Source organism: Manis pentadactyla, chromosome 4 (assembly GCF_030020395.1).
Source record: "Manis pentadactyla isolate mManPen7 chromosome 4, mManPen7.hap1, whole genome shotgun sequence".
In the NCBI taxonomy this organism is placed as follows: domain Eukaryota; kingdom Metazoa; phylum Chordata; class Mammalia; order Pholidota; family Manidae; genus Manis; species Manis pentadactyla.
This window is the reverse complement of record NC_080022.1, coordinates 122,167,252-122,186,694: the sequence shown is the minus strand read 5'-3', so window position 1 is coordinate 122,186,694 and position 19,443 is coordinate 122,167,252. Positions and strand designations below refer to the sequence as shown.

At 44.9% G+C, this 19,443-nt stretch overlaps 1 protein-coding gene across 11 annotated transcripts in view; it reads right to left on the bottom strand.

The window, feature by feature from the left end:
- The window catches only part of SPECC1 (sperm antigen with calponin homology and coiled-coil domains 1), a 296,321-nt gene that overhangs the window by 200,077 nt on the left and 76,801 nt on the right, over window positions 1-19,443 (bottom strand). For all 11 annotated transcript variants that reach the window (XR_008997143.1, XM_057500817.1, XM_036920665.2 and 8 more), the window contains exons 2-3: window positions 8,711-8,880; window positions 1,781-1,916 (exon numbers count right to left, since the gene is read on the bottom strand). Coding sequence is in view for 10 of the 11 variants with exons in the window: in XM_057500817.1 (XP_057356800.1) it covers window positions 1,781-1,916; window positions 8,711-8,857 (283 nt within the window). In the remaining variant the exon portion in view is untranslated. The remainder of the gene's footprint in view (window positions 1-1,780; window positions 1,917-8,710; window positions 8,881-19,443) is intronic.

The following is a 19,443-nucleotide window of genomic DNA, read 5'->3' as shown; positions in this document are numbered from 1 at the left end:
TTGAGGTACTTGCCCTCTATAACCATTTTGTTGAGAGTTTTTATCATGAATGGGTGTTGAATATTGTCAAATGCTTTTTCAGCATCTATGGAGATAATCATGTGATTTTTGTCCTTCTTTTTATTGATATAGTGGATGGAGATACATTTTAAATCACTACAGAAATATCCATACCTTTATAGCACACCAAGAGCGGGTTTTTATATCAGAATGGTTATTTGCTAATTTTGTCAGTACATCTTCCATCTCTATTGAGATAACCAATGGTTTTTCTTCTTTGGTCTATTAATACTGTATGATGAATTATATTCCTAAATTTCCTAACATTAAGCCATTCATGGAAGACATAAATCCACTTGGTTGGGATGTGCATGCTTGTTCTTTTAATTTCTTTTTGAATTTTATTTGCTAGTGTTTTGATGTCACATTTTTGCATCAGTGTTTGAGAGAGAGACTGTTCTTTTTTTAAATGGTTCTTTGTTAACTTTTGGAGTTAGTGTTAGGCTGGCTTGATAAAAATAAGTTGTAATTTCACTTGTTGTATTTTAAAACCAAATGTGTGTATTTAGTATAAAGCCAGTCTTTAAAATAATAAAAGCATTACACAGAAACATGAGGTCATTACCCCTACATAAAAAAAAAAACACCCCACATATATACTTCATAGTTCAACTTTTTAAAGCTGAATATATTAAAACTTTTGGAAAGCTAATTTGGGCTGTGGTATTTTATATAGAGCATAAAATCATAAGCATACTATCATTCAACCTCTATTATAAATTAATTATGACATATTTTTTATAGTTTTTCCATCTTAGACAATTTAGCCACACATGGAGAGGTGCATGAGAATTAGACCACAGGAAGCTTAGCTTCCTCACTGATGCGCTCCACAAGAAAACTAAATACATCCTTCAATGTTTTATGCTTCCCATGCTCTGAACTCAAGTATGATGCTTAAAAAGCCCTTTTTTGATTCTCAGAAAGCTAGTAACACAAAGTTTACAGGTCCCAGAGGCCACTGCCATCTAAGTGGCTCAGAGCAGCCTTTATGGGAGGATTTATCCAGTTTTGCACAGGATGCCTCCTCGTCTGGGAGAGACAGACAGGGTCCACCTGCTCATCTAATGCACACCTCCCAGGACAACCCAGAACATACACCGCCTCACCTGGATCTCAAAAGGATGTCACACATGCAAGGTAACAGATGGACAACTAGGGGACAGACAGAGAACCACAGCAGCCCCTATTACCTTTCTGTTTCTTGTCTGTCCTCCGACTAGACGTAAACTCCCTGTAGGCAGGGAAGTTGTTGCCTAAAATATATTCTGGACCAGAGAAGTGCTCAGTACAGATCTGATCTGGGAAGGGATGCATGAATCATTCATGAAACTTCATATGGCATGCCCAGCTCCTGCTGGCTTGGGTTCCTCCTGCCTAGACCCCTCCAGCCAGGGTCCCTGCTCCCTGGGTCCCTCCTGCCTGCATCCCTGCTCCCTGGGTCCCTCCTGCCTGGGTCCCTGCTTCCTGGGTCCTGCTCCCTGGGTCCCTCCTGACTGCATCCCTCCTGCCTGGGTCCCTGCTCCCTGGGTCCCTCCTGCCTGGGTCTCTGCTCCCTGGGTCCCTCTTGCTTGGGTCCCTGCTCCCTGAGTCCATCCTGCTGGGTCCCTCCTGCCTGCATCCCTCCTGCTTGGGTCCCTGCTCCCTGGGTCCCTCCTTCCTGCGTCCCTCCTGCCTGGATCCCTGATCCCTGGGTCCCTCCTGCCTGGGTCCCTCCTACCTGGGTTGCTCCTCAGGCGGCTCTCAGCGAGCTCAGAGATGGCTCCGGCTGTGGAAGTCTTTTTCAGGCGGACTACCCCAGAAGCAGTGGCTCCTCCTGGTTTGTTGAGCATGTCCTCACTACTGGCTCTCTTGAGCTAAGAGAGAGGATGAAGAGATACCTTTTCAGTAAGGAGCGCTATAAACCAAGAAACCATCCGAGCAGTACCACCTGCCCCGTGGTTAAAGTGTAGCAATGATGCACTTTGAGGAGCACAATAGTGTCCAGTGGACAAATGCACATCTAGAATGACCTGTGTCTATCATTTACAGGAGAGTATATACTTCCATTACTGTTTCAGGGCATATTATAAGATTATTTGTGAATATTACCCATCATGTCACACTTCAAATAATGAGTTAAAAAAAAAACGCTTCAATTCCTGGTTAAAAAAAATTTTTTTAAGTATGAGATGTTCAAAGGGCATAATAAGGCAATGCATAAAAAAATTAAAGGACAACAAAAAATGGCCTAAAAATATATATCTGGAGCAGGTAGAAGGAAGAGCTACAAAAATTCGAGTATCTATGATGTGATCTATGACCAGAACTTGTATATGATGTCATACAGACACCCTGTTCAAAGCAAGAAAGGAACTTCTCCAGAGGCCAGAACACTGTCAGCAGATGACAGGAAGAAAGCAGAGCCCCTCCTCTCTTCCCTGTCATTAAAGGAGTAGAACAAATACTTGTTGAAAGGAATTGAAGTCTAAGAGAGGGAACCCCTAAAGAGCTCACATTTCTGGGCCAGACAAATTACACTCAGGATTGATGAGAAACCCTGCAAATAAATTCTCTCAACCGCTGAAAAGTTTCTTTAAAGAATGCTGCTGAAGAGGAATATTACTAGAGGCAAGAGAGGCAGAGGCCCAGAGCCACCACGAATATATCGGACATCTGGAGAAAACAGTATGAAAAAGCCTCACATCAACAGACATGGAGCAGGCAGCCCTGCCCACCACACTGGCTGGGGGCCCAGAGGCCCTGCTCTACTGGCTTTGGGGTCATTTACTGAGGACTAGTGCCTTAAATATTTGCACAATTAAGACACTTTTTTTTACTCTCGCTTTGTTTAAATTTCAGAATGTTATTACCCATACACCAGAATGGCTTGAAAGAGAAAAAAATAACAAAACTAAGTGTTGGGCAGTTGTGGAGCAACTGGAACTCTTAGGCTCTGCTGGTGAGAGTGTGAACTGGTAAACTGCTTTGGAAAACTGGCAGCATCTACTGAAGCTGGATACTCTGCATCCTGTGATTCAACAATTCCGCTCCTGGATCTATACCCAAGGGGAGTATGTACAGAGGCACATCAAAAGAATATTCATAGCAGCTTTATCTATAACATCCAAAAAGTACAACAACCCAAATGTTCTTACAGGAGGCAGGCTAAATTAAATAGTGGTATAGTATACAATAGGAACTGCACAGAAATTAAAAAAAAAGCATTGCTGATACACTAAGAAGTGGATAGATCTCACAGACATGCTAAATGAAAAAAAAAAAGACTCAAAAGAGCATTTACTTCCTGATTCCATTTCTACGAAGTTAGAACCAGGTGATGGTGACAGAAGTCAACAGTGATTACCTCTGGGGGAGTTTCTGGGCTGGGAAGGCACCTTCTGGGCTGCTGGAAGGTTCTACATCTTGACTGGGTGGTAGTTACACAGATATAAACATGTAAGAACTCAATTAGCAGTAAGGCTAAGAAAAATATTATGCATTTTATGTACTTTCTTGTAAGTATGTTAAGCCTCAACAAAAGAGAAAAAGAAAATGGGGGGAGGGTGTTACAATTTGGGCAAAGCCCTGATTCCACCCCTGCAAATGCTAGTCTATTTTTTCCCCCTATTTCCCCCATTGTTAATTCAGAAATTAATTTTATTTTGGTAAAATACACATAACATGAAATATACCATTTTAAATGTACAGTTCAGTGGCATTAAACACACTCACAGTGTGGTGCAGTCACCACCACCACCCATCCCATGACTCTTCCATCATCCCAAACTGAAGCTCTGTGCATTAAACATTAACTCCCCACAGCCTTCTTTCTACAAGAGGGGAGATGGTGAAAGTCGTACTATTACCCAAGTAATCCTAGTCAAGACCTTTAAACAAACTACTATTAAAAAAAAAACAAATAGCTATGAAAGGATGATTTGCTTGCATTTCCTGTTATTAGAAGTAAATGGGACATTTTCTAGCCAACAGCCAAGACTCATAGTTTAACAACAGGACTAAATAGGATACTTGGGTTGATGCAGAAACCACTCAATTGCCTTTCTTACAAGGACCCCATAACTGTTTTCCTACTCCTGTCTCAAATGAACAAGAGTTCCCGCCTCTCAAACTATCCAAGAGGTCACCAGGGTAATACGTGTCTATTACTACATGACAACAGTTCATAATGTCAGCAACTTGTTCTCAACAGAAAAAAATGATTCACTCTGCCTGGAAACATGGCCAGGCACTGCCCCGGGTTCCTAAAGAAAATCAATTCTGATTTTAGACTTTGAAAATTCCCTAGACAACACCTCGAATGAAAAAGGAAAATCATTGCAGTTAGGGGAATTCTTAACATAATAATGCAAACGATATGCACTTGGCTCTGCTTTATCTGATTCCCCAGTTACTAATATCAAACCAGAACAGGGGACCCAACAAAGGAGAGGATCCCTGTGGGCCAGAAGTGAAACTGCCCCCTGCAATCCCACCCCCGGCCCTGGGGTGGGTCCCACTGGCCCCAACTCCCTTCTTCCATGAGCCTGGTTCTTGGTGAGAGGCCAGGGGTCAGCAAGCAGTGGGAAGACCCACATTCTTGGTCCCACTCTGCATTATAAATAGATCTGATCCTATCCTTTCCAGGCAGAAGAACATGTAAGAAGTGCTGCAGGCTGCATGCCATCTCCTTACCACACAGCACGGGGACTTCGGGTAGCAAAAAATGTGTTACAGCACTTCATCCCCCTGCACCTTCCACAAGGAATTCCCTTTGAGAAAGATTTGCTGCCTAGAAGCTCATGCAGGAGGCAGGACATCAAGACTTCAAAACAGACCCTCCCTGGCCTCTGAAACAAACACCTGAGCTCCCCTTCCCCTGTCACATTTTTTGGCTACATCAGGTATGGAAAGCTATTGAGTCTCAGTTACTAATTCCTGTTCTTTCTCTCATCATGGCTGCAGTTTTGTTTTTGTTTCCTGGTCATGAAGGCACCTTCAGCACTACTGGGACTTCTGGTTTGTTATAGAAGATCTCCACAAAGGTGTGTGCTTCACTGTTCCTTTGATGTGTTTAATAAGTGTTTCCACTAATGGTTTCACTGATATTTAAGCTGCCAAGCACCTGCACATGCAGATTACAAAGGGAAAAAAATAAGTAGCTCCCAGATTAATGTAACTAAGAAATTCTTCTCAATTTCACAAAGATTGGGGAGGTGGTGGGTGGGGTGCTCCAAAGCTCTAAAATAATCACACAGCACATAAAGGTCTTTAAAGGCAGAAAACATGTATGGAGAGCCATGGTGCTCAAACTTGAGCATCAGAATCGATGGAGGGTTTGCTAACATGCAGACTGCTGCCTGTGCCCCAACCCTCAGTCTACCTGTCACCCTCACGGTTCCCTAGTTCTGGGGCGGGGCCTGAGAAGGTACATGTCTAACAAGTTCCCAGGTGACACTGCTGCTCTCTGGGGGCACACTTTGAGAATCAATGGTTTAGAGCAGCCCGGTCAATGGAAATATAATACAAGCCACATATGTAGTTTTATACTGTCTAGTAGCCACATCAAGAAAGTAAAGTGAAACAGGTAAAATTAATTTTAAGAATATGCTTTCTTAACCCAACATATTCAAAATACTATTAATCAATGTAAAATATACTAATGAGGCATTTTACCTTTTGCCTCTTTAAAACCTGGTATGTGTTTTACACTTACAGCACATCTCAGTTTTAATGGGACACATTATAAGGGATCATTTGCCACACGTGGCTGATAACTGCTGCATTGGCAGCACAGGTATACAACACTCCCCAAGAATGATTATGTGAGACTGACTGCCATTCTGGGAGAGTAAAAGGGATGAAGCAGAGAAGGGCTCCAGCCCCTCTCTGCTCTGTAGAAGCAGAAACCTAGAAAAGTGGCCTTCTTCGAAGGATAATCCATTTAATTTTGATTAAGTCATAATAAAAATAATCCTTACAAAAAAAAAAAAGATTGAGTGGGTTTCCAAGACTCATACAGAACATGCCTAAACTGTGAGACTGCTTTTCAGCAGTGGGGGGCCCCTGACACCCCTGGGCACAGGAGACAGGCAGGGTTAGTGCATGAACATATTAATTTAAAATCTAAATTAAAGATGTCTCCCAAATGTGTTATAGGTCAAAGATAATACAAAATAAAAATTGTGGAGATAATGGTCTGGTCCAGGATAATACAATAATAAAATTGCATGCAGGATACTTTTTCCACATTTTCTCCTTACAGCAAATAAGGTGTTACCTTCATCTCAGAGCTTTGGACAGCTACAGAGCTTGCCTGAGGGCTCAGCCAGAGAGTGGCAGAGCCAGGTTCCCAGCTGGGCCTGGTCCGCCCACCTCTAGATGGCGTTCCTCGCATCCCAGCTTTCCATCTGAAGCCACTGCCAGAGAATGTGTTCTCAGACACCCAATGACTGCCGAGTGCCTGCCAGGTGGCACCTGCTTCTCCACGCATGAGAAGCAGAGCTGTGCAAGAAGGCAGGTGGTCCCTGCCATTGTGGGGCTTACATTCAGGCCTTTGTGCAGCTACACGCTACCCAAGCAGGTGTGTGCAATGGTCTTAAGGGCTGAGAAGGAAAGTAGGGAAGGGGGAGGAGGGTGTGTGGAGGCCAAGAGGCACTTCACACAAAGTTATCAGGGACAACGTCCAATAAGGTGACACTGGCACAGACTTAGAGAAGACGTGGTGGAGGTGCAGACCTTGCAGGGTGGAATGTGCCAGGCAGAGGGGGCAGCAAGCATGCAGCCACAGGGGTGTGCCCGGCTCCTCAGTAGGACAGCACCACCAGGTACCAGGAGACTATGGGAGCCAGAGCTCAGAGAGCCAGTGCAAAGGGTAGGTGATAATCAGGGGGAGGGAATGGGGCCAGATCTCAGGGCATCCCTGGCCTTGTCAAGGACCTTGCTTTTTACTCTGAGTGAATGGGGAGAGCCCCTAGAGGGTTTTAAGCAGAGAAGTGACATGACCTATGTGTTAAAAGGACCACTCTGGCTTCTGCTGAGAATGGAATGTAGGGTGAAAAGACAGGAGCAGGGAGACCACTTAGAAGCCCATGCAAGGAAGGTGGTGGCACATGCAGGTGGTCCCAAGGGAGGCAGTGGAGGTTTGTTGGAGTTGACATCTATTTGTAAAGCAGAAGTGATGGCCCTCTGCTGACGGACTGTAGATGGGAGAAAAGGAGGGTCCAAGAATGATGCCATGGGCTCTGGCCTGAGCAACAGAAAGAACAGAGTTGCTATTTACTCAAATGGGAAGATTCATGAGGAGGAGGTTTGGGGGTGAGAGAGACAGAGGGGAAGAATCAAGATTCAGTTTTGGTCATGTTACTTTCAAGGTGCCTGTTAGACATCCAAGGGGTGATGCCACAAAGGCAGTTGGAGGGGGCCTGGCTGGAGAGGCAGATTTGTACGTCATCCACACACAGTATTAAAATACAAGGGAACAGGCACTATCACCTAAAACAGTCGTCTTCAACAGGAATGGTGCTGTGCCCCAGGGAGCAGGTCAGAAATCTGTGGGGGCGCTTTTAGTTGTCACCATGATTGAAGTGCTACTTATATTTAATGGGTGGCAGGTGTGGAACCCAGATGTCCCACAATGTATGTGACAATCTTGCACAAAGAATTGTCCCACAGTCCACACAATTTTCACATATCCTGCAGATGTTCACAAAGGGGGAGCACCTTTTTATTACAGTCTGAGCCTAGAGCATCCCTTCATTTTACAGATAAAAGCAATGCACATCTTGCACAACTTGAAGATGCACTGAACTTTCTAATGGGAAGATGTCATTTCAGTTCATAACTTCACCACAAGTGTTTGCCATTTCAAACAAGCACATCACTCCCTCAATGTCCCTCATGGTATCTGAGCCATCGACAGGATGACCTGAGTGGGTGGGCACCACAGAGCCGTGGGTCCCTCAGCATAGGCGTTCTCAGGATGTGCCGCTGGAAATATAGTGATTCATAGTAAACTATTTTCCTTCTGCTTTTTTAATAGTTAGGATATTATATTTATTTTTCAGAAGTACATGTGTAGGTAGGTTATCTGATCTATGAATTTCATCTCGGGGTAGTAAAGGAGGCAGTGGGAGTGACATAGTAGCAAGGAAAGAGATGAGGCCCGAAGATTGTGCCTGGGCCTTCCTGAAGTTAGGAACCCAGGGCTGAGAGGCAGCCAGTAGAGGAGACTCTGCGATACTGCCCTGGAGGGTGGGAGGAGAAAGCCCAGAGTCAGGCATTCCCTGAGGAGGGTGCTACCTGACCCGTGTCAACACTGCACACCCGCAAGTAAGGCAAGGGGCTGACTGGATGGCGGGATTGCCAGGGTCATGAAGATCACTGGTTCTGTGCCCCTATCTAGTGGGTGCTGGGGGCAAAACTCTGGCTGCAGAGTCCACGTAAGCCAGGGCAGAGGGTCTCAGTTATTCTCTTAAGCATTATGCAGACTTCCTTTCCTGCTACAGCCCCTCTGCTCTGTTCCTTACATCAAGACACACTTGTTCTCCTAGGAAGCTGCTCCTCCTTTCCTACCTGGAGAGGTCACTAACCTTGCTTCCTGCCCCTTCAGTCCTCCCGGGCAGGGCTACCAGGATGCCCAGCAGCCCTGCCCTGTGCGTTCAGGCCATACCTTGCTCAGTCGGGACTCAAAGGCCAGTGAGGTGGAGGATTTAGAACTCTTCATGCCAGAAGAGGCTGCAGGCAGGGGCCGCGCGCGGTCAGTCCCCTGGCTGCCCACCTTGATGCCTGGACTCCAGGGCTTGGCTGCACTCCTCATGGTGTCCTGGAGGGTCTGTCTTTCTACAGAAGAGCAGAAAAGAAGAGCATGTGGGTCCACAGCTTGAGCCTGCTGAGTGATGTAGCAGAGCTTCACCCCCCTTATCCACATTCACCATTACTGCCCCAGGAAACAAGGACTCCTCACAGGGCTGCGAATAGAGAAATCCACTCCTGAGATGAAACCTTTGCACTAGGCCAATTTTTGCACCTCCACAACAACTTTCATCAAATTGTTAAAAACGTACATGCAATATTACTGATGTTATGAAGTTACTTCTCAGCAAATGGTGGCTTCTTCCCTGTCAGGGACTCCTAACACAGTATTACTACATACCTGGACATTATATATGTCCCCATATAAAACAGGCCAGCTTGAGTCAACACATGCTATGTCCATATGCCTTGCTGCCTTAACCGACAATGGAACGACCTACCTTTTAAATAGACAAAACGAATTACTTGAAAAATTAGGTTTCACAGAAGCACAGATCTTTTTCTTTAGAACAAAATGGGTATCATTTAAAAATTAATAGAGCGTATTTTAATTGGCCAGATCTGACATCCCAGGGCAGACTTACTCCCTAACCTAAATCCTCATACAAAGCTTTGGAAGGTAGCCTAAGTGTTGCTACCAGCAAGCAGACCCACAATCCCACGATGTCATCTCTGAGGCCCAGTCTGCCCTCTCTAAATGCCTGAGCCCGTTTCTTCCCTGGGTAGCACAATGGGGCAGGACTAACTGTCCTTCAGGGTCTGCTCCAGCTCCAGTCTGACTCTGCCTTCCCTACCAACTCTAATGAACAAGGCTGTGAGACAGATTACCAAAAACGAAGGCAATGCTCCATCCTTTCAAAGAAACAAACTGAAAAATGCACTTTACAAAACCCCAGTAGGTGACAGCTAACTCCAGGGGCCACAGTCTCAGGACCTGGGGTCTAACAAACTGTCTCTGAGGGATCATAGCTGGTGCTAAGTGGCCCTGGGCCTCCTGTCCCCTCAGCCTTAGCCACCTATGAGCAAGACAATAGGCCGCCTCCCCAGCCTTGCTCAGGTGGTGACCTCCTCCTGTCCTTGCCTCTTTTTCCTGTTGAGGAGACCTTTCCACTGACTATCTCTCAGCCAGGGCCACACAGTTCCTGTTCCAGGGACTCATTCTGCAGCACTGTTACACCGGCAGCTGTGTAGGCACGGCTACAGGTGGAAATACATATTTAAAGACTTTTTAATGTGTTTTCTGTAGTGTTTCTGAGAAAAAATATCCATGATTTCAATTATGTGATTCATTCAGAACCTTCCTAGTCTCAGCTTGGTTCCATGTATCATGATTATTTTTTTATTTTGTATTTTTTAAAAACTTAACTTCTTGTGCAGTTTACTCATGTTCAGCACCAATTATTTTTCTTTCTTGACCCACAATTTTTAATGCTGGTTTCCACAGCAACAATGGGAGAATTCCTAGGTTAAGAACCACATGGTAGCTAATTTTATTGGGACTCCCAACATAAAATGAACTAACATAGCCTGAGTGACTCTTGGAGACAATTTCTGATTAATTTTACCAGTTACCACAGAACCAACCGGTAACATGTCAGTCTGACTCATGGATTTGACTTAAATAAAATACCTGCTTAATCAAAGCACCCTTTTATGTTATAATTACAACTATTTAGAAATGACCATTGCAGGGCCTACCTTATGAAAACATAAGGTGAGCCTGCAATGCATTTACATTTTCCAAAATCCACACGTCACATTGAAATGAAATGCCTTTTATTTACTCTCAAAAGAAAGAAAAATATAAAGATGAAAAGCAGCAGGAAGTGGACATAAATTTTCCTTGTTATCTTCCCCCCAATGTTTCAGGAGTCTAAGCCCTTGGTAAAAATAAATAAATAAATAAATAACACAAAAGCCATCTCAGTCCAAACTCAAAATGTAAAATTCTTTCTGGAAACAAATCTGACAAATCTTCTAGACTGTGCACCTGAAAAATGTGCAGTAACTTTTCAAAGCCTGATGCATTACTTGCTCTGGGGCAGAATTCCTAGGGTTACCGCATTTATATCCATCACACCTTTTTTACTCTCCTAGAAACTTCTGACCCCAACCAAATCATCCCCAAATGAATGCACCCTGAGAATTCTCTCTCTGGACCCCTCTTGTTGGCCCTGCTATCTTTTCCTGGCTCCTTTCACTCTTTTTTCCCATGTAGTCTTCCAAGACTAAGCCTTCTATTTTGTACCCATCCACCAGCCAGGGTCTTCCCTTCAAATTCCACCTTCTTTCAGAATCAGAATACACAGAAATGAAATGATTAATGTCCAGGAGGAGAGCCCTATAGGGAGGGAAAGTGCCTGGGATGGGGTGCTGGGAGCAGTGATGGTGAGTCAGGGACCATGGGCTTAGACAGAATAGGGTGAGGGCCTCCGGAAAAAGCAGGGCAGGATATTTACAGTCAGGGCAATGTGACTACGTGCAAGGAAACCCCCTACCAAAACTCTGTGTTAAGCATTAAGCTCTAAAGTCATTCTTCAGTGAGATCAGTTAATATTCCCCAATAAAGAAGAGTAGCACATGTTTTTATTATGCTAATCATTTGTAATCATGTGTAAGATTCACCTCAGCATGCTAAAGGCCCAGGCCTATGTGCTGTCTTTCCTCCTTCGGATCTGATGAGGTGATTCGCAAACTGGGCAACTAATTTAGCATGCAGACCCACCTGTAAACAATATAGTACAAGGCAGGAAGGATTCCACCTTAAAGGTAAGATTGCATTTTAACACCCAGGAAGTTTAAGAAGTAAGATTCTTAACTTACTCTTTAGCAAACAGACATATACCTCAGCCCACCTTGGGGGCTGGGCAGGTGGCTTTTTGATATGCTCCCAGACCAAGATGCTGGTATCGGCAGGGAGAAATCAGAGCAGTAAACTTCTTGTGTTAAGTTAATTTTTAATATTCAGGGGACCACTTAACAAGTCCACACCCCTAAGCCTTTTATCTGGTTCCCAAAAATGTCAACTGCCTATAAAACCCCTAGACAATGCACCACTATGGGCTCTCTTGTCTCCTCCTGGCATGAGCCGGGAGTTCTGTTCTCTCACTTTATCTCTAAAAAAAGCCTCTCCCTGGCTCTCCTACCTTGACTGTTTGCTAAGTTCACTCTTTGACTCCACAAACAAGAACCCCAGCATCAGTGGGCTCTGCAGGATCAATGCAGAGGGGACAGACAGGAGAGTGAGAGCTAGTGCTTGGGAAAGCACCCCAATCAGGAGAATGCCAGCATTGTGCCCTGCTCCCACCCTCCATGCCTTAGGACATTATGAACCATCACCCGCCCCACCTGCAAAGGCTGCCTCTTCTCCCTGGCCTGCCCACACCCAGCCCTGAGCTCTTCTGGAACTGACCTAGAAAGGTTTGTTCTCAGAGTGTCCACCCACGATGCTTGGCCTGCGGTGGCCCTGTTCTCTGTCCACTTCCAGGAAGACCTCCTGCAGGAAGGCGTGCAGGTACCCTGAAGCCCACTCCCGGCTTTCTTAGAACTTCCACCCAGTCCACTTCCTGTGCACCCCTCCTCTCAGCCTCATGCTGGCCTGGCTGTCTGAACAGGGAACCAGCTAATGATGTAAACATGGTAAATAGTGACGCGAGAGCAGCCACACTGTTCCACTCAGAGCCTGAAGAGGCACTGCTAAGTGTTTTTCGCGGGGTCTCTCTAAAATCCTCACTGTAACCCTATGAGGCTTAAGTGTCACCCCATTTTTCAGATGGGGAACTTCATTTGGCTCAGGGAGATTAAGTGAGTGGCCCGAATCACAGAGGTTGTTTTGAAGCCAGGATTTGAGCCCACTTTTAAGTGGCTTTTTAATACCAGGGATAGATCGGGACTCTGAGTGATCTTTGCTGCCATGGAAAAGCATGAAGGCTTTCGAATCCAATGCTTCTGGTCCAAACCCAGCTCCACTGTTTACTGTGTGAACTCAGGCAAGCTTTTTGGACACTGATTCTCAGCATCTTTATCCAAGAAAATAGTTATTAGTGCCTGCTTCACAGACCTTTAGATGGAGAAGAACATGGATATCGATGGCACACAGAAGCCACTCAACAAACATTAGCTGCCTTCCTGACAAACACCGTTTACTGTGTTCAGTGGAGGGCTGCTCTGCTTTATTAATTCAACAGTGCACAGTGGTAGATCGATTAAATCTGTGCTCTGTAGCAGGAGCCAGACAGACATCCAGATTTAAGGAAAGCGCTCTTCTTGTACACAAAGCAGCCTGTTTTCATATGGAAATGTAAAAGAGGTAAGGTAAAGAGGAAAATAAACACTGAGCAGATATGTTACAGTCATTAGAATTGGCCCCAGCCTTAATACTACTACTATGAGCTGAAAGATAAACACAGGTGTGAATGCCAGGTGAATAACACTTGCTTTATGGATGTGAATTAGTAACCGAAAACAAATAGATGGGCTCTGGCCAAGTACAAGATGAAAAAGAAAAGTTTCTATTATTAATTCCCTGATTTCTGAAAATCCTCCTCAACCATCTCAAAGGATCAAACTAACCAAGGAATCACAGTGAAGTCTAGGGACCTGCTCCTACAGGGATGGTGCAGGGTCTTTCACGGGTGTTTTCCTCAAGCTTTCGAACTTTACATTTTCTTACCAAGCTTCTTTCCGCCTCAGAATAGTGTAAGGCTTATATTTCAACTGTAATTCATAAGTTTGTGGCACGAAGTAGAAAAGAAGGACAGGCAGGAGGAAGATGGAATAGGGAACAGCTATTTTAGGAACACAGCGAGGCCAGGCTTTTAGCCCTGGGGAAAGAGCCCCTGCTCCTCTACTGCTCCCTCAAAACAAGTTACGCTGCTTGCTGCCTTTAGAGCCTGTGATAGGGGGTTGTTCCAGGCCTCAGAAGTATTACCTTTTTTCGGCAAGACAGCAGAAAGGCAACTGGGAAACCATTCTGGACTATCACAAAATAACAAGCATCTCTGGGAGTGGGAAAGGGTGCTGAGGTCTCACCCGCAAGTACAATAAGCACCGGGAAGCGGAAAGCTAACGCATTCAAGTCTGAGAACTAACAAAGTAAGATTGTTCACATAGCTCAATCACCAAGGGACTCGGCAGGAAATAGAATGTAAGTGAACAACATATTGAAAATAACCAGTTAGGGCTTTTTTAGAACATGTGCTGAGCTTGCTCTTGACCTCCTCAACAGTAGCAGCTCAAAACCGGGCTGGGCGTTGGGGGTGGGGGAATGGTTCTGCCCCCAGGGGATATCTGGCAAATTATGGGGATGTTTTGTTCCTCACAACTTGGGGGCTGCTACTGGGCAGAGCCAGAGATGCTGCAGGACAGCCTGCAAACCAAGGGGCCATCCCCTCAGCAAAGAGGTATCTGGCCTACAGTGTCAGTAGTCAAGGTTGAGAAACTCAGTTCTAGGGGAAGAATGAGTCCTCGCATGCTGGTTCTTAGAGCAGCACCTGGTTTGTCTCCCAACACTGAAAATCTGATTTGGGAGCAATGGAGGGAATCCCAGACTTCAGCTAGAGGCTACAGGAAACTCTTCAGAACTTATTATTTCCTGTGGGCTCGAGATGAAAAAATCATCCCATTAGCTTAGATTCCTTCCCAGTAAACAAGGGAAAGAACAGATCTCCACAGTATCAGAAGAAAAACGGCAAACTGAAAGCCATCTAACCTGCCAGCAAAGAAGTCATTGAAAGAAAACAAGAATCAAGAAGTTATAAAACAAAATCTAAATGGAAAAGAACATTTGTACATCACTGACACCACCATCTCAAACCTGACAACAAACCTCAAAAATGGAAAAGAAAAAGAAAACTTGCAGAAACTATGAAACGATGCCACAAAGCAGAGACCCACAACAAATAGGGGGTAATCTGGAATAAGAAGCAGAGGGGGAGTCTGCTCACTAAGCCAACAACGCTAGAGAGAGGCTGTAATCTGGGAGCTATATTGAGACCAAGAACTCAGAGTCACTGCCCTGGACCACCCTTCTGCCTCCAAAGCTTTACCAAGAAGCTGGCATCCCACAGTGCTGGGTGGCCACTAATGAACAGTTGTTTTCTTACCTAAAATGTGGCTTCACATCAAAGAGTGAATGAGCCAAGGCAGAAGAAAAGGAGACAGAAATAAAATACTTCAAGAGCTCTTTCTATAGAAATAGTTTTGAAAGATCTATTGAAGAGTCACTAAGAATAAAAACTATAATGCAGTGCCAAGACCATTCACAGGGAAGGACACTCTTTTCAATGATCTGTGCCGGGAAAATCGGGTATCCACTTTCAAAAGAATGAAGTTGGATCCTTACTTTATGCCATACACAAAAATTAACTCAAAGTAGATCAAAGACCTAAACATAAGAGCTAAAACTTTAAAACTCTTAGAAGACAGGGGAAAAGCTTCAGGACATTAGATTTGGCAATGAATTCTCAGATATGGCCAAAACTATAGGCAACAAAAAGAAAAATAGATAAACTGGATATATCAAAATGTTTAACTTCTTTAAATCAAAGGACACATCAACAGAGTGAAAAGGTAGCCCATGGATAAGGGGTTTGCTGTGGACTGAACTGTGTCCCTGCATGCCAAATTCATATGTTTAAACTCTAATCCCCAGTGTGATTGTATTTGGGTACAGGGCTTTCAGGAGGTAAATTAAGAATAAATGAGGTCGAAAAGGTGAGGTCCTAACCTGATAGTACTAAGAGAGGGAGAGAGATCTCATCCATGTGCATGTATTGAAGAAAGTCTATGTGAGGACAGAGTGAGAAGAAGGCAGACATCTACAGGCCAGGAAGGAGCTCTCACCTGCTCAACACCAGCCAGCTCTCTCATCTTGGACTTCCCAGCCTCCAGAATTGTAAAATACAAATTTATGTTGTTTAAGCCACTCAGTCTCTGGTACTTTGTTATGGCAGCCTGAGAAGACTTAGATAGGGTTAATATCCGGAATATTTAAAGAACCCCCACAACCCAACAACAAAAGTAAATCTGATTTTAAAATGGAGAAAGGACTTGAATATATATTTCTCCAAAGAAGATATAAAAATGGCCTTAAGTACATGAAAGATGCTCAACATCATTAATTATTAGGGAAATGCGAATCAAGACCACAATGAGATACTACATCACACCATTAGGATGGCTATTACCAAGAAAAGAGAAAATAATAAGTGTTGCTGAGGATGTGGACAATGAAACCCTTGTGCACTGTTGCAAGGAATTTAAGTGTGAAATGGTGCAGCTGCTGTGGAAAACAGTATCGTAGTTCTTCAAAAAAATAAAAAATAGAATTTTTGTATGATCCAGCAATCCACTTCTGGGTATATTCCCAAGTAATTGAAAGCAGAGTCTGGAAGAGAGATCTGTGCACCCATGTTCATAGCAGAATTATTCACAATAGCCAAAAGATGGAAGTAACCCAAGTGTCTATTGATAGATGAATGGATAAACAAAATGTGGTCCATACATCCCATGGAATATTATTCAGTCTTAAAAAGGAAGGAAATTTGACACATGCTGCAACATGATGAACCTTGAGGATAATATTATGCCAAGTAAAATAAACCAGTCAGAAAAAGACAATGTATGATTCCACTTATCCTGAGGTACCTAAAGTAGTTCATTGAAACAAAGTAAATAGTGGTTGCCAGGGGCTGGAGGAGGGGAGGCTGGGAATTAAGGTTTAATGGGGACAGTTTCAGTGAGAGAGGTGAAAAAAGTTCTGGAGATGGATGGTGGTGATGACTGCATAGCAATGTGCATGCACTGAATGCCACTAAACGCCCACTTAAATAGAGTTAAGATGGTACATTTTAATTATGTGTATTTTACTACAAGTTTTAAAAATGTGATAGGAATAAAGCAGAACAAGGAGGGAATCAGAGGCTTTCATAACTATTTAGGTGGAAGCAACTTGAGTCACATTATTTATTGAGTCCCTGCTCTGGCTCCCCCCACCCCCTGCCCCCACGTGGCCGTGCCTCTGCCTGGGACATCACCTGGGAAACTGAGGAGAGCTCAGAAAGGAAATGTTTACAAGGGAGTGGGCAGGGTTTGGAAAAGCAGCAAGGGAAGGTGAGAGGAAGCGGTTGGAATGCAGAGAGCACTGGGCTGAGGAAGAGCTGTGGCCTTGGAGCGGAGAACAGGCAGCCAACCCAGGGAGAACCTGCCGGGAGGCAGCTGGGGAAAGGAAGGCCTCAACCTCTTCCTCCCCTCTCTCCCATGTGCTCTCACCAGCTCACCAGGAAGGCAGGGGGCCCCGATGCAGTGTTTAGTCACTGGTGGACAGAGCTGGACAGGAGACATAGGGGGCAAATAGAGAAAGCTCAGGACACCCTCCCTGCCCCCTTGGCCTGGCTAACTTCAATGCCACCTTCTGACCTGGGCTCAGCTGTCTCCCCTTTAGGAACTTCCCCCAGTTTAGGGGGCCTCCTAAGGCCTTGGAGACCTGTCTGATAACTTACCTGCACAGCTGGCCCCTGAGCCTTCCAGGGCCAACCTCCTGTCATTTGCCAGGGAGCAGCCAGCATTAGCACCATGCACAGCTCTGACCCTAAGCAGCCAGCTCCCCATGGCTTCCCCATTTCTGTCATCTCAGCCTTTCTCTTGCTCTCCCAGACTAGAAACCTCAGACCCATCCTGGAATCCTTGCTGGGGGGCCCAGTTTTCAAGCCCACAGCTGCCCAGCCTGGGCCCTGAGAGTGCCTGCATTTTCTCCAGCGCCCACCTGAGCAGCAGCTCCTACTTTTCCCATAAGAAATTCCTTCTGAGGCTCATCCCTCCCCGGGTTCCTAACAGACTTCTGAAAGTTCAGCTGGGATGGTAACTCTCTGCTTATAACCCTTCACTTTAACTTATTTTTAAGCTAACATTTATCAACACTGATGGGTGCCAGGTATGCACGGGTCAGCGATTCCCAGATCACTTTCTCTAATGCTCCCAACTGCCCGTGAAGGGGCTGCTGTCACCTGCGCTTCACATTCAGTGACAACTGAGGCCCAGGAGTTTGCTCACCCCCATGCAGACCCAGGCAGGGCCACTCCAGGCCACCCCACTGGCCTGCTGCTCCTCCTTGCTCCAAAGTAAAGGACTGCACAGGCCAACCCACGTTCACTGCTTACCTGCTGTGCAGCCAAACCCTATGCCTCTCCTCTGGCCCAGCAGCTCTCCTCTTGGGGCATTCACCCCTGGCCCTTCCCTGAGCCCTCCCTCTACAGATGCACTCTCCCCTTTCTGATACTCCCACCTCAAATGTCCCGGGACTGGCTGTCTCTGGGGAAGGAGCTCCTCTTCCCTGTCCCTGTCCACCTGTTCTGCTCACCTGGGTGATGCAGCTCCCCAGATGGCCTTTCTGCCATCAGGCCACCCCAGTCCCCAGCTCTCCCCTGAGGCTGCACTTGTGTCTCCTTGAAATGCTGTGCTGGCTCTCTACAGAGCTCTGAACTCACTGTTCCTCACACTGAAACATAATAAATAATAAATGAATTGAAACATAATAATAAATGGCCTGGAATGTTCCCCCAGCTCTTTTCCACCCACTGTTTAGAGTAGCTACCCTGCCAAGCCCCCTGCTCATTCCTTTAGAGCCTTTATCTCCAAACTATCATTGTCATTGATTATCTGCCTCCCTCTACCTCCAGGGAGGGTGGTGACTGCAGGGCCTTACCTCCCTTGTTCATCAAGGTGTTCCAGGCATTTACACTGGACCTGGCACATAGTATGTGCTCAACAAATATTAGCTAATGAGTATTTAGATTCTGCCTTTCATTGAGGAAATTCATGCAGGGATCTCCCTCGTTAGGTAGGAGCACAGGCCCCAGCTCAGAGCCCTGCAAATGGGTATCATTCACTAAGCAGATGTTAAATTAATGGGCAAAACCAAAATAGAAGTATAAAGCTATGGTGATCCATTTCCTGTAAGACTTATAAATGTCTAAACAGTTGGGAAAAAATCCAATCCCAAAACTGCTTTTAGGACAAGAAACCCATTGATACAGATACAGAGCCTTCCAGCATTATTATCTTAAAAATAATATTCATATTGATGTATAAGCATTAGCATTATAAAAATGAATCTAACTTATAACATTCTTCAGAAACATGTTAATTCAACACCAAATCTCTAAGAGTATCTACTGCTTCATCTCATTTCCTGAATTTATTCCTAAAGGATGGCTTTTAAAAATTTTGGTGTACATCCTAGTTTCACAGTAATAGTAAGTAATATTTTTTTGTGTTTTGTATCACATTTTTAGGGTGTTTAAGATTTCAGATGTCTTAATTGAAACATAATAATACATGAATTTATGTCAGATACTTTAGTAAGTGGTAGCTGATGGTAACCACAGATTTAGGGACCCAATAATTTAGTGTCAAGTCTAACTGCCTTTTCTTGATTCAACCTTTTCTGTTTTGTTGTTTCTAACTGGGGCTCCTAAGTCAGGAGGGACAAGAGTCACAGCACTGTGATATCAGTGGCCAGGCTTCCAAGGCAACAGGCAGGCCCGTTCTGACTCACTCTGTCCTATTTTCTCAAGGAACAATGTGAGAACT